The following is a 15,587-nucleotide window of genomic DNA, read 5'->3' as shown; positions in this document are numbered from 1 at the left end:
TAACCCTTTCTGCCTTTGTGTTAACCTCTGCCATGTGTAATTACAATGAGTTTTGTAACACGTGTGTCCTGCCTCATCAAGCTGCACGTTACACTTGCGTCCCATTTAGGTGCATTTGAATCTTATTCCCCCGGTTTTATTTGATGGCACAAGGAATGGAACTCTCATAATGGAAGGGCATTTCCTTCATTTGACAAAAGTGCCTATAAGCTTCAAAAACATGGCAGGCAAAGCTTATAGAGAGGAATAATCTTTTAGTGATGTGGTAGTATTTCAATTAAATTGTGCTGATACTGTTGTAAACCAATTACTGTAATATGGAAATGTATTACTGGCACTCTTAATGCTACAGCATACAAAGACATTCTAGACCGTCTTATGCTTCCAACTTCGCGGCAAATTTGGGGAACGTCAGCATATAGATGTGGTGGTCAGGTGTCCACATACTTCTGGCCATATAGGATACCATTTCATTCAAATGGTAACAGAACAACTGTGTTAATTATTGTCATTTACGAACAAAGGTCTGGTTAATATCTGCTGAAATAACTGTCATTTAATAAATGGGATGGAACGCACCGGAAATCCTTTCGGCCCTGTCTCTCCTGGCTCGCCAATCTTCCCCTGCAGAGATTTTACAATATCAAAGAATTAGCACAGTAATCCAGCTGAAGCGTGTTAAAATATGCGAAAAGATTTTGAAACACCGGCGCTTACATTTTACAGAGGTGGAAATAAAACGTTTTTTAATGACTGTAGATGAAATAATTGAAGCAGATGATTGAGATATAATATAATGTACAGTACTGTGCAAAAGTCTTAGGCACCTTTTTTTTTTTTTACTGCACACTTTGTTATAGATTTTTATTTGATGACTATTTGAATATCATCAAACTTTACCTGCTCTCCAGGAAACCCAGCTTTTCCAGGGGGACCGATGAGACCCTGGGACAGGACATGACAGGAAAGAAAAAGAAAAAGTTAGGAAAGAACAGGAGAGGAAGGATATATATCCAAATGAGGATCCAAAATCACTTAAATCATGTTACATGATAGAAATATAATCGCTGCATTAAAAAAATGTGTTTATATACAGAACAGTCAACGGTATTAATGCTGTTAGAATACCAATCGCTTTCTGAGTGACGTAAATTCTTTCCCAATTTAATTTCACTTTTCCTAGCCCATGGCCTTAATTCCATGGACACCTACAGTGCAGTCCAAACGTCTGAGACCAGTAATGACAATCCTTCTATTTTGTGTAACTTTGTGATGATCCATGTTAGATCAAATCCATCACGGCGTTGTCCGTACATGTGCTTCAACTCTAAACAGTGACCTCGATAGAGTGCAGAATCTTGAATACTGAATATCCAAGATACTGAACATTTTCCTTTCTTTGGTCATTTCTAAAACGGTTTATTTAAAAACAAAAAAATCGCACATTTTCAATGCGGTCCCAGACTTCTGGACCTCACTGTACGTTTAGTTTCGATATAAAACAAGCGATTCCTCCTCCAGCCTACATTGATAAAATCATAGAGGTTTTAAAATATATATATATATATATATATATATATATATATATATATATATATACACTGTAACAATGAAGCTTGTAACGCGAGTAGCCACAGTTTGTACATATACATAGTGACCCATAAACATCCGATCAGGTTTATAAAAACACAAAGTGAGAATTTAGCATTTAACATGATTTGGACACAAAAACACTTCATATATCATGGTGCTCCATCTGGTACTGGTCTGACAGTCCAAACACTAATACTATGATGACTCTAGTATGACCTTTTGTCCTCTTTAAGACCTCTTACCTTTTTGCCCTCAGTGCCAGCCTCGCCAATCTGACCATCTGGCCCTCGTGGGCCCTAAACACACATATACACAGAGAGAGAGAGAGAGAGAGAGAGAGAGAGAGGGAGAGAGAGAGCAACATGAAAATCACTCGCTGCTGCTGAGGACAGCCCCACATGGACAGCCTTAAGATCACCACGAGATTACCGTGGATGGTACCGCAGAGAAACCATAAAGATGGCTGTGGATGTTCTTCCTTGGTGTGTGTATAATTCATGTTAATCCTTCAGTTTTATAGGGCTGAAAATAAACATTGTGTGACTCTGTGCGTGTGTGTGTGTGTTTGATAGCTTGGAAAGCAATACACACACGGAGATCCATCTTACCCGTCTTCCCTTTGGCCCTCGAGTGCCAGCAGGACCTTGTGATCCAGGAGCTCCCTAAATGACAAAGGGATAAGGGTTTATCTGACACACACATACTGTACACATACTTGTATATAGCTGCATATATATCTATATTATAACATTCAGGAACACACAAAATCCAGCATCACACCGCCTTTTCGAGACAGACTACTATATCAGAGAAAGGAATTTGTAGGTACACTTCTGGGAAAGTGTAAATAGTAGGAATTGTTGTTTTTACTGTGTTGTTGCAGTGTTGAGTTAGATAATAAACAACAGCTTTTAGTAAGACACTATCTGTCACATCCTGACATGACTTACTGGGGAACCTGGTGGTCCAGGAGCACCGGCCTCTCCAGGAGTCCCTGGATGTCCCTGAGACAGACAGTATGCACACACTTACTGTAATTTCAGACCATAATAACCCTGAGGTGCAGACGCAATTATATTAGCAAAGCAAAAACTGAGGATTTAAATGATAATGTAATGACATTAACCCACAACACAACGTTGATTTTTAAAAAAAAACAACAACAACAAAAAACATGAAATAAATAAATAAATAAAGGACATTTCTGAACATTTTTGAGAACACGACAGAACACTACACTGCATAGGCATCTTGCTGCTGAGCAAACAATAGTTGCTAGCTTGTTGTGTACATAGTTTAGCTAAGTAAGCATATATAAATGCTAACTATACTAGTGATATCCATAGTCCCATTAAATAGCAATTAGCAAAAAAATTGAAAATATACATGGACAATTCTCCCAAAAAATATTATTAGATAGGTAAATGTTCTTTCTAGAAGTCAATGAATGAAAAAAAAAAAAAAAATAGAATACATGTGTGCAAGGCTATTTATTTTTATTTTTTCTCCCACTTCCACCTGCTCCCAGACACTCTTGACCAATCCCATCTGTTCCGGTAGAAAGTTTGATCCATCCTGCCTTCTCCCACAGTTATTATTTTTGTTTGTACCTGCCTACAAAATTAATTAACTCGGTTGGTTCCGTCCCCAAAAAATTCAAACCACAGCAATTTACTGTTTTCATTCGTTCGTCTTCAGTGGATGCTGTGTGAGCACCATGCCAAATCCAAAACGATCTCGTGTTAATCGACACGGCCTTGCTTTGTCCTGCACACTTCATTTCTCACCGACGGATCTGGCATGAAAAAGCTCACAGCCCACACCCGGGATCGTTTTTTGTGTGTGTGTGTGTTAGATCCCGTGGAAAAGAACATTTCTAATTTAGACTATTATAGAGAAGGAAAAAAAATAAACTTAAGGAAATGATCATTACAGATTTCCTGAATCTACCGCTGTAGTAAATCTTGTGCCAATAAGGTACATCAGTTATTGATGTCTATAATATCGCTTTAAAAGCAAAGTGGATTTTCTCCAAGAGTTCAGTGAAACGAAACGACGTTCCTCCAGAACCGTGGTGCTACAAAAACAAAATCAACTCCACGCTAACTAACCACTGATTTCAAAATGGTCTGAATTAAGTCTGAGACCTGGGCTGGAGCTGCTCTACCATACACAGCTAATTACAGCGATCATTTACAGAAAATTATATAATAGAGCCTATAACTACATGGTGTAAAGCCATTATGATTTCATTCTGAAATTGTGTAACTCATTATAATATTTGAATATTTGACCCAGCGGACCGGTGATCATGCATATAATCATATACGTGTGTGCACATTAGCAAACCTTTTCTACTGCACAATTGTCAAAATAACACAAGCTCAGACAGTAACGAGACCCCCTTTATTACGTTGTAAATCAACCTGGTGTTTGTTGTCTCTGTTTTGATGTAAAATCAACTCTAGCAAATCGAAGTAGGGCTGCTTGAATGTATATAAATACACATTAAAGTTTTCCAAGTGCTACCGAAATTCACCGATCCGACGTACAGTACGTGTCTGCGTGTGTAGTGCGTCTTTGCGTATGTGTCGAGTGTGCATTTGTTAGCATTTATGCGTTGTCTTAATGCAAACTTACGATAGATCCTTTTTCGCCTGGTGGTCCTGGCAGTCCTGTCTCTCCTCGATCGCCCTGGAAAAACACACATGCGTGCACACACACACACACACACACACACACACACACACATCAATATTATGGTATAAAGCTATTCATGATATTCACGCTCAAAATGCTCTGTGCTCTGTCAAATGAAGGAAATCAACTTTGAAGTGTCTTACCTTTTCTCCTGCCAGTCCAGGTTCCCCCACTGGCCCCACAAAGCCAACCAAACCCTACACACACACACACACACACACACAATCAAAAGACAAATGGCATAGCAATGAGAGAGTATAAAATGGAAAGAGATAATAAGCATACTATTTAATATTTCTGCCATATGCAGTCTGCTTATATGTTCCCATTTTCAAAGAGATTAAGTGCAGGAATTAAATAATTTCCACAGATAGAATTTCTTCCAAATGATGCCCCAAAGGAAGACCTTGTCTTTTCTTGTAATTGTTTTAAACGGCATTTTCAGGTGTCCACATACTTATGGTTTCATAATATTCACATACGCGATATTCAAAATTGATGACGACTATGTGGTTGTGCTTTGACATGCAGCATTCGGCCTTGTTCTCTGTGTTCAACGTGTGTATCCTTGTGCTTCTGCTCAGGGTATGCCGTGTTTACAGGCTAAAATACTCCTTTAAAATATTCAAATTTAGATGACGCTTATGACTTTTACTTCCTTTGATGGATGTTGGTTTTCTAACATCCCAGGAACAAAAATAAAAACACCAGACCTGTTACAAATGACATACTCGATATCATGCTGTACATTCAAAGCACTTAACTGAGATTGGTGATTAAAGGAGAACGGTGTTTTTGAGCCCCCTGTTGCCTGAATGGTGAACTGCAATTCCAATGAAAACAATGAGACGCCTTCCTCGTATGCTGCGTTCAACTTAACTTCAAAGTGGGAACTCGGAATTACTTCATTTTTGAGTTTGACGTGTTGGGGAAGGGGAAAAAAACATGGAAGCCTCTCATGAAAGCGTGTGTGATGATGAGTTTATGATGTATTTACTTTCAAAACTGTGTTTAGATTTACCCAAGTAATGTGTCCGTGTTGATCGATGTAAAACTGAATACTACAATAAACTCATTTAAAAGTAGTGAAGTGAGATTTTATCAAGTGTTGACGGTCATGTTGACAAGACATGTGCTTGGGGTTGGGGACACCTTCCAAACTTTTCAAGTAGGAATTCCAAGTTGATTAGGGGCATTGACTTTTGTCTAATCAGAGGTCGGAAATTCCGAGTAACGAGCTTAAGTTGAAGGCAGCATTAGACTCTGACTGCACGCTTCCTCTGAGAAAATGCATGTAAAGCTGAGACTACCACCTGACATACATTTTAATGAAAATGGGTGGAGTCGTGTCAACAGGAGCCTGATATAAAAGACTGATGAATGTGAATAACCATTTTTCAGGTATCTTTGAAAAGATATTATTACTGTAGGCCTAAAAACACTTTTGATGATGTTAGAAGATTTGATGGTATTGACTCAGTGATAAGTACCCTCACATTTGCCAAAACAGACTGACTTCATTCCCTTGCCATTTATTTGCATACATACAGTAATAATTGTAAAGTCGTGACCATGTCCTTAAGTCCTAGGTAATGCTTTACTAAGCACTGCCATCTTGTAACGTGTCCACATTGCTCCAGGGAAATAGCCGTACATTAATTTAGGCAGCAGGTTATTTCGTGCTGCTACTGAAAAAAAATTGTAGCATTTTACAATTTTTTTTTTTTTACTCATACCATTTTAATTATTCTTATCGTGGTATACCAATACATCCTTAATGTGTGTGCAGGTGTCTGTGCAGCATATAACACTCACTCTCTCTCCCATCGGACCAGCCTTGCCTGTGTCTCCTTGTTCCCCCTGAAACAGTAAACACGTTCTTTTGTGCATTTGTGCCTCAGTGCATTTGTGTGTGTGTGTGTGTGTGTGTGTGTGTGATAACTCTAACCTTAACTCCTTCAGGACCGAGCTTGCCAGGAAAACCTTTTTTGCCCATAATACCCTAAGAAGAAGAAGAAGAAAAAAGAGAAAATAGAAAATAATTGCATGAACAAGAACATATAACTGAAAATGTTAAGCAAATAACACAAAAGATACACAGCAGTGTTATAGTGTTCCAGCTCCAAAAGTTTATTTACAATCATCACAGCACAGCTCATTATATATTCGCATTTATGAGCATCATTATAGCGCAATTACTGCACAGAGATATTATTCAGTGTGAAATAAACATTTTTCCAGTAATTATTCTATAGTCAGGTTCATAAAAGGCCACACTCATTACGGTTGCATATTTAACCACTAAATGAACGTGCCTCTTATTCTCTTTACTAGCATTTTATCGGCTACCCCGTGCTATGGGGAGAAACGAGATAAACACTGCAAAAAAGGAAATTTTTCCAGGATGTAAAAAAAAAAAAAAAAAAAAGCGTTGTTTGTGGGAACTGTCTTATGTTTTGTGTAAAAAGAACCACTTGCACAACCTCAAGTTTTCAATGAAGCAGCTGCTGTATGTGTCATGCTGAAATCCACGCTGAACTACATCCCCCACCAGCTACAGCGCATCACATGACCATGTCACATGTCCCACTGATCACATATCTGTGGTACCCCTAATAAGCGCCCCTATATACAGCAAGTCCTAAAGCACCTTGTGTTGTTTTGTCATGTTCACATTTTGCACTTTATTCAATAAAAATCCGCACTTGCATCTGCCGCCTTCTACAATCCCCGGCCCCGTGTTGCAGAGTTGTTCCCTGTTTCAATAAAAATGCTAAAAAAAGAACAATTCTGGTGCCTTAATAAGTCACTTATTTATTAAGTCACTTATTTATTATGCTGAATGGGAAATACGGTTAAATATGCTTTCCTCCAGGACTAATCGAACACACCTGATTCAAATACATAATCAGGCTCTTCATTAGTGTAAGAAAATCACAGCCAGTAAGTACTGAACAGTAAGACTGGAAATGTCTGGGCTTTACTGCAGCTGAATAATATAAACCACACACACACACACACACACACAAATAATTCAACATAATTTTCACTGTGAGTTGTCGCAGCTTCCTACACACACCAATTGGTTGGGCTGGATCTTATTTAGATTAGGAAGTTCAAATTAGGAAGCTTACCTCCAGTCCTGTCGGTCCAGGTAGTCCAACTGGGCCCTCTTCTCCCTTGTAATGAAATACAAAAAAAAAAAAACCCCTAATCGTTACATTTATACATCGCAGTAAGCGGGATACTTTCTCAGTCTATATGTATCTATATCTTTCTGTCACACATACACATACACTCACACACCTCTCGTCCTGCAGCTCCACGAGGTCCTGGTAACCCCCTGACCCCAGGTGCACCCTGCATGGCAAACACACACACACACACACACACAAACACACAAATGATTCAACAGCCTGACAAACATGCTGTTGGTACAGAGTAGATTTAAATATCAGTGTGTTTTGGTCCACTGTATACACAAGTGCAACTACATACACACACATAAACACACAAACCCACACACATCAGCATCTCTCATTAACACACTAACCTTTGGTCCCTCAGGCCCATTTTGTCCAGGTGGTCCGATGTCACCAGGGAAACCCTGAAAACAAAAACATTCATACTCCTTCAGAACAGAGTAATACATCAGAATAAATAAGTATTATTTTATTTATATGTTTTATTATGATTTAAGTTTTTACCTCAGGACCTGGTGGTCCAGGGACCCCGTCAGGCCCTCGCTCTCCCGGTCTACCCTGGGAGACACACACGCAAAAAAAAACGTTCAAGAATTCTTAAAGGAACATATTTCACTGGGAAAGCGTTCACTGAAACGGAAAGAAGTGTCCCTGGGAATAATGTCATAACCTACCCTGCTGCCGTACTTTAGTGACCTGTGTGTGAATGTGTTATTCAGCAGGTAACAAGACGTGCTCTACGTAAATTAACACACTCAATGAAACCCTGACAGAACACACAAGGACTTTAAAAAAAACAAAAAAACGAACTCTAGTTTGGGGCCTTTCTTAGAATACCTGGCACGCTCATAAGAACAATAAATACACACACATTTGAAACAGGAAAAGGAAGCTGATTGCAGCATTATACAACCTCAATTCCATAAAAGTTGGGACGCTGTGTGAAATGTAAATAAAAACAGAATGCAGCGGTTTGCAAATCTCATAAACCCCGTATGTTATTCACAATAGAACATAGAAAACATGTCAAAGGTTTAAACTGAGGAAATGTACCGTTTTAAGGACAAAATAAGGTCATTTTGAATTTGATGGCCGCAGCACGTCTCGAAAAACTTGGGACGGGGAAACAAAAGGGTGGGAAAGTAAGTGTTAGTAAAAAGAAACAGCTGGAGGGCGATTGGGAACAGGTCAGTAAGATGATTGGGTATATAAAGAGTATCTTAGAGAGGCAAAAAGTAAAGAAGTCAGAAGTAAAGATGGGAGAGAGGTTCACCAATCTGCGAAAAACTGCGTCTACAATTTGTGGAACAATTTCCGTTTAAACATTTCACATGTCTTCTGTGTTCTATTGTGAATAACGTACGGCTTTATGAGATTTACAAATCGTTGCATTCTGTTTTTATTTACATTTTACACAGCGTCCCAACTTTTTAGGAACTGGGTTGTACAGATAGAATAAGATTCGTTGTTCTGGTTTGCATTATAAGAGAAATAAGGTAAAAGCTCACCTGAGGTCCAGGTTTTCCACGAGGACCTGGCAACCCTGGCAAACCCTGAATTCCCTGAAACAACAAAATGAAAGGACACCCATGTACACACACACAGTCCAGTCCAAACGCGCACTATTATTTCTGCAGCTATGAAAAATGTCTTTTAATTCATTATTTTAGCACACAGAGTATTTGCAATACCATATATTTTGTTCAAGTGGTGGTACAGTGGCTCGTAAGGTATTGCATTAGATTAGCTAGCACTTTAAGTCAGGCCAAACAAAGCAAGGGACTAGGCAACACACTGGAGCTTACACTCATCCAGTAGGCCAGCTAATCCACACCTGATGTTACATATTACAGCGCCCTCCACTAATATTGGCACCCTTTGTAAATTTGAGCAAAGAAGGCTAAGAAAAATTGTCTTTATTGTTTAACATTTTGATTAAATTTAAAAAAAAAAAAAAATCACAAAAATACTCTGCTCTCCTGATATCAGACAACTGGGTGACTAGGAACAGGAAATTGTTCAACCATGACTTCCTGTTTCACAGTGGTATAAATATGAGGTAACACACAGGCCAAATTCCCTTAGTCATTCATAACAATGTTTAAGAGCGAGGAATATAGCTGTGATGTGCGGGAAAAGGTTGTTGAGCTTCACACAATGGGAAGTGTCTATAAGAAAATAGCACAAGCATTGAAAATGCCCATTTCCACCATCAGGGCAATAATGAAGAAGTTCCAGTCAACTGGAAATGTTATGAATCGACCTGGAATTGGACGTGTGTCTGTATCGTCTCAACACACTGTGAAGAGGACGGTTCGAGTGGATAAAACATCTCCAAGGATCACAGCTGGAGAACTGCAGAAGTTAGTTAACGTCTTGGGGTCAGAAAGTCTCCAAAACTACAATCTGAAGTCACCTACATCACCACAAGTTGTTTGGAAGGGTTTCAAGAAAAAAGCCTCTACTCTCATCCAAAAACAAACTCGAGCGTCTTCAGTGTGCCAGACACTACTGGAACTTCAAATGGGATCGGGTTCTATGGTCAGATGAAACCAAAATGGAGCTTTTTGGCAATAAACACCAGAGGTGGTTTTGGTGCACACAGATGGAAAAGTACCTCATGTCCACGGTTAAATATGGAGGAGGATCTTTAATGTTTTGGGGCTGTTTTTCTGTCAGAGGACCTGGACATTTTGTTAGGATACATGGCATCATGGATGGCACTCAGAATCGAGTGCTGATATCACATCAACTATCAACAGATATTAAATGAAAACCTGACTACCTCTGACGGAAGGCTTCAAATGGGCCGTGGTTGGATCTTCCAGCAGGACGATGATCCAAAACATCATCAAAATCAACACAAACATGGTTTACTGACCACAAAATCAAGGTCCTGCCATGACCCTCCCAGTCCCCTGACCTGAACCCCGTAGAAAACCTGTGGGGTGAACTGAAGAGGAGAGTCCACCAGCATTTGAAGGATCTCAAATGTGAAGGATCTGGAGAGGTTCTGTATGGAGGAACGCTCTCAGATCCCTCGCCATGTATTCTCCAACCTCATCAGGCGTTATAGGAGAAGACTCAGAGCTGTTATCATGGCAAAGGGAGGCAGCAAAAAGTATTGACTAAAAGGGTGCCAATAATTGTTGCACACCTATATTTAACTTCTTTTCTTTTTTTTTGATAAACCTGTGTTTTGATTACAATTGTTTGATATCCATGACAGCAGAGTATTTTTGTGAATTCTTTTAAACAAAATAGACGTTTTATTCACAGCCTTCTTTGCTCATATTTACCGAGGGTTGGTTGCCAATATTAGTAAAGAGCACCGTACTGTACATCATGTTCCAGTCATATTGTTCTCAGAATTCCATGCTGAAAGACGTGTCAGTAGGATGCCCAAGAGTGCTAAGGACTTTGTTATACAATAAGGGAGATAAAAATATAGTCTCTGTTTTAAAATAAACGTTACTGAGATCAAAGGAATGGAGATGGCTAAGGTCAGCGAGACGTTACTTAAACACTGTGCTATGACTCGCACATCCACTATAAAACCCTATAACATGTACCTTGTCTCCATGGAACCCGATCTCCCCTTGCTTTCCAGGGAACCCAATTTCACCCTAAGAGACAGATGAGAGGAAGCAAGCGAGAGAATGAGAACGAGAGAATGTGAGAGATGTTTGAGGTAGAGAGATCCTTCTTAGTTAAGGAATACGTCTGATATCAGACTTGCATATTTGCACGATCCTAAAAATCTCATGCTTGAATGGATGGCACATATTAAATTCGCTCCAACCCAAAAATAACTTCAGCACAACTGAGCCCAATGTGGGTCTGGCCTGACTTCTGTGTGTAGGAGGAGCCAACATCTATGTGGCTGTAAACAAAATCAGACATTCTCTAGTGGCTAATGAGAAAATTGACGGAGGGGCCCAGATTTACGTACCAAGGCACAGCTAAAACGTTCGCTCACAATACAAATGACATGAGCAACTGACCACCTGCTAAACGCAATGTGCACGGGTGTCAGCTCTTGTCAGAACAAGTAATTGGTGTGGAAGGCATTACTCCTGTGTACAGAATAAGCTATAATGCTACCAATGCTATTGATCAATAGCAGTCCAATGAACAGTGAATAAATGCCTGAATCGGGGGGTTTTTTCCACCAAGATCCTAAAATAATGTCACATTTTATACAGTTTGCATAAATAAAGAACATCTATGAGAACACCTGAAAAAAGTCTGTACTACTTCAAGCAACACGCATAGAAGTTGGACGAAATCATGCCCAAGACCGGTTGCCTCTAATCACACACATCGACTGGAATATGTCATCAGACACTCTTCCCATTTCTCCAACCCTTTTAGTACAATCCTCTGTTAAATGCTTTTGGACAAGGATAAGAAGAGTACTTTGCCTGTTGGCGGTTGCATGGTGCATACATTGAGTGTTCGGGCTTTTTACATGACATTAAACGTGGCCTAAATGTGCCTGAAAAAAAGCGCAAACAGCCCCTTAACGTGCAAATAATTACGCATTGAAATCCTCAAGATCTTTTTAGAATTATTTGTATTTATTGTATAGGTTGTACTTTTTTTCTGACTTATTTACCACTCGTGTTTACGTATTCGCTGCACTTTATTGATGCATTGTGCCGGGTCATCGTGTGCGCGACAGTTATCAGCTGGAGTGAATTCTGTCCCTTGTGAATAAGCCGGGGGAAAGTTTCTCTTTTCTCACTCAGACATTTCTGATATTCTAGACACATTGGCAGACCGACAAGAAAGGTTCTGAAAGCACATGCTCAACACAGGCCAACCAGTGTGGAAGGATTTTCCATGGCATGCTGCAGAATAACAGGGCCAATAAGAGCATTCAGATCACCTTATCACCTTTCAGTCCGGGCTCGCCCATGTTCCCAGCAACACCCTGGCACAGAGACACAAAACAGACAAATGACACACAAAACTATACACACCGATGGCATACACCATGTTCAAGCCTTGACAGATACAGTGAGGTCCAAAACTCTAACTTCACAGTCAAGAACAATTTCCATTTTTAATCACCCAAGGATTAAAACGAAACCTAAACAGTAACAAAAGCACGTTAAACTAGCCGAACAAACGGGGCAATTTGTCACACTAATATCCGTAGGCTACAAAAACTTTAAACTTTAACAATGAGAACAGTATTATATATAAATATACATATATAATTATAATTATGTGTGTATATATACATATACATATATATATATATATATAATTTATTGTTGGTTGTGTACATTAAACCCACTATTTTAAATAGCTGTCACAATGATAGGAAACAATAGTACCGCCCCCTTGTGGAGAATGTTCAGCATGGTAAACATGAACATATGAGTGAGTTAGTTACAGATGACTAGGAAGTGTTTACATCTAAAAATAATAATAATAATAATAATAATAATAATAATAATAATAATAATAATAATAATAATCTTTATGTAACTACTGTAAGAATGTAATTTCATTATGAAATGAAGGCAGCAGACAATAATATGTAACACATAGAGGACTGAGATATTTGAGTGAACGTTAGGTGTTATTTGTTAAGAAATGGCAATCGTTAAAACCTATATAATAACAGTCGGTGACTCTATTATGGAAGTATACATTCGTTGCAATTTCAGGAAAACTTGCTGCATCATAACAATTTGACAAATTTCGGATGTGAACTAATTAAATGGTTCAAAAATCAGCATCAAATTTTGAATTTGTCCTTATAAAAACAGCTTCTGGTCGAGAGTTCAGACTTTTGGACCTTACTGTACAACAAATCATATAGTTAAGGACAAAACACGTGTGTGTGTGTGTGTGTGTGTGTGTGCTACTAACCTTTAGTCCAGTCAGTCCTGGTAAACCAACCACACCAGCTGGGCCCATGTCACCCTGAAACAGTAAAAAACAGAGGCATATATTCAGACCTCTAAGTTCTGAACTTATTTTGTTTGCCTATTCTACAATGAAGAGCAAAATTATTGGCACCTATCAATAGAATGAGCAAAATGGCACACAAATTATTTAAAATAAATTTTTTTTAAAAAAAAAATTCCTTTCAAACACTTTGAAAATAAATTACTCATCTGACCTCTAACCAAAATAATTCTCATGAGAATTTTTCCTAATAATGTTGTTTTCCCTCAAAAACAGTTTCGGAATTCTATTACAGTTTTGAGGTGAGTCAAGTTTCAAAGGTCTAACTATTAGACGCTGCATAGCAGGAAGTCGTTTGGAAGGTTGAGAAAGAAAGAAACCTGTCCTGAGACAGGGCGGGGAACAAAATACACCACATTTTACCACATTTTATAGGAAACTAATATACTCACAATCAGTCCAAGTACTCCAGGAGGGCCAGTGGCACCAATAATACCCTGAAAGAAAGAGACCGAGAAAGAAAAGCAAAGAATACTGGTTTATTAATACGGCCTGGGCAGGGTGGCGTTGCTGCTGCAGCTGCCGCTGATGCTGTGACCTGTGATCGTGACTGCTACTGATCTGACATGAAAATGTTTTTCTTCTTGCACTTAAAAACGTCTAATGTATTTATGTTTTTTCTCATCAGTCTGGGCCTTTTCCCCACCAGAATGTGCACCAAACGTATATCTGTCTTATATTGTGTTTCTTTGTTTCCTATGCTATTTGCTATTGCTAATGCTATGTGATAATAAACCCTTAATAAACCCTGCCAGTCATGGCTTCTCTGTATAATAGCACACTGAATATCTAGAATGCAGTAGACAGTTGTTTAGACAGGTCTCAAGATGATGTGGGCCAAATATGTAATAATCATTCCCATATAACTCCTTGTTTGGCGACTTCACCTTCAGATTCGTTGGCACATTGTGGGCAAACCATTTGGAATATCAGGTTGGTCTGAAGAGGATGTATGCCAAATTTGGTGTTGATTGGACATAATTTGTAGGAAGAGGAACAAAAAACAGTTTTTGACAAAATCCAAGATGGTTGACGGGAATTACACTTCAGCATTATCGGGAAAAAAGAAATTTGCACAAATTCTTCAAATGTCATAAGGGGGGGAAAAAATGAAAGTTGTTATAGTTCTTGACCACAAGGTGGTGCGGTCACAGAACTTCTTGGGTACATTCAGGGTTTTCGTGAAGATATGTAGATGAATTCCTGAGCTACACCATCACGTCCCGTGGTTTTTTTTTGTTTGTTTTTTTTTTTGGCAATTGCCAGTGCATTACAGGGGAACCATTTTGAATATCAAAATCCCTTTGATAAGTTTTGTTCAGACAGGTCTCAAAATGATGTGAGCCAAATCTGGTGATGAGTGGGGAAAACGTGGAGGAGGTATAGCAATTTTAGCAGGTTATCGAAACGTTTGAAGGTGTGGCTGTCACGAAATTTGTTGCATACCCTCACGTCCTGGTCCTGAAGATGCCTACCAAGTTTTGTGTCAGTGCTGAGATACAGAGATACAAATATATTCATTGAGCGCACTGGAGATCAGAACTGATTGCAAATAGCGCTGCATTGCACAAAAAAAAAAGTGCACACAGATGTCGGTTTAGTCGAGGTTAGTCGGGGTGACGTGTTGCATTGTGCATATGATGTTCATGAGTATAAAGCTGATTTCACACACGTGTTGGCCGCGGAGGAATCGTATCCTAGACGCCATAAGTTCACACAGCCATTAGGTATAAATCTGATTGACTTGCGAGCATACTGGATGCAGCTCTGCTGTGAAAAGGGATTAAAGAGAAGCTCCAAATAAAATAAATATTCCAGCCCAATGGTTCTCAAAGTGGGGTTCACGAATCAGCTTTATTCTGATACAGCGGAAGAAATCACAACCCACCGTTTAAAATGATTTTTATGAACCTCTTAAGGTTATTAGTCTATTTGACTTTACACGTGAATGGAATGGGCTTTAATCCAAACCTCAGTTAACAAGTAGTCCTGCGAAATATTGTCAACCTGGACCTAATGTGCTCTGCTGGCGGAAATTTCAGGAATAGAAAGCTCTGTGACTAATAATAATAATAATAATAATAATAATAATAATAATTGAACACA

At 39.0% G+C, this 15,587-nt stretch overlaps 1 protein-coding gene across 1 annotated transcript in view; it reads right to left on the bottom strand.

The window, feature by feature from the left end:
• Nucleotides 1-15,587, bottom strand: part of col27a1a (collagen, type XXVII, alpha 1a) — a 63,834-nt gene that overhangs the window by 20,129 nt on the left and 28,118 nt on the right. Inside the window, exons 14-31 of the mRNA XM_053649359.1 lie at nt 13,874-13,918; nt 13,383-13,436; nt 12,388-12,432; nt 11,069-11,122; nt 9,005-9,058; nt 8,001-8,054; nt 7,847-7,900; nt 7,600-7,653; nt 7,428-7,472; nt 6,242-6,295; nt 6,109-6,153; nt 4,437-4,490; nt 4,234-4,287; nt 2,544-2,597; nt 2,202-2,255; nt 1,836-1,889; nt 901-945; nt 580-624 (exon numbers count right to left, since the gene is read on the bottom strand). Coding sequence (XP_053505334.1) covers nt 580-624; nt 901-945; nt 1,836-1,889; nt 2,202-2,255; nt 2,544-2,597; nt 4,234-4,287; nt 4,437-4,490; nt 6,109-6,153; nt 6,242-6,295; nt 7,428-7,472; nt 7,600-7,653; nt 7,847-7,900; nt 8,001-8,054; nt 9,005-9,058; nt 11,069-11,122; nt 12,388-12,432; nt 13,383-13,436; nt 13,874-13,918 — 918 coding nt within the window. The remainder of the gene's footprint in view (nt 1-579; nt 625-900; nt 946-1,835; nt 1,890-2,201; nt 2,256-2,543; nt 2,598-4,233; nt 4,288-4,436; nt 4,491-6,108; nt 6,154-6,241; nt 6,296-7,427; nt 7,473-7,599; nt 7,654-7,846; nt 7,901-8,000; nt 8,055-9,004; nt 9,059-11,068; nt 11,123-12,387; nt 12,433-13,382; nt 13,437-13,873; nt 13,919-15,587) is intronic.

This window comes from Ictalurus furcatus, chromosome 18 (assembly GCF_023375685.1).
Source record: "Ictalurus furcatus strain D&B chromosome 18, Billie_1.0, whole genome shotgun sequence".
Lineage (NCBI taxonomy): Eukaryota > Metazoa > Chordata > Actinopteri > Siluriformes > Ictaluridae > Ictalurus > Ictalurus furcatus.
Note: the sequence above shows the minus strand (reverse complement) of the source record. Positions and strands in the feature narration are given on the sequence as shown.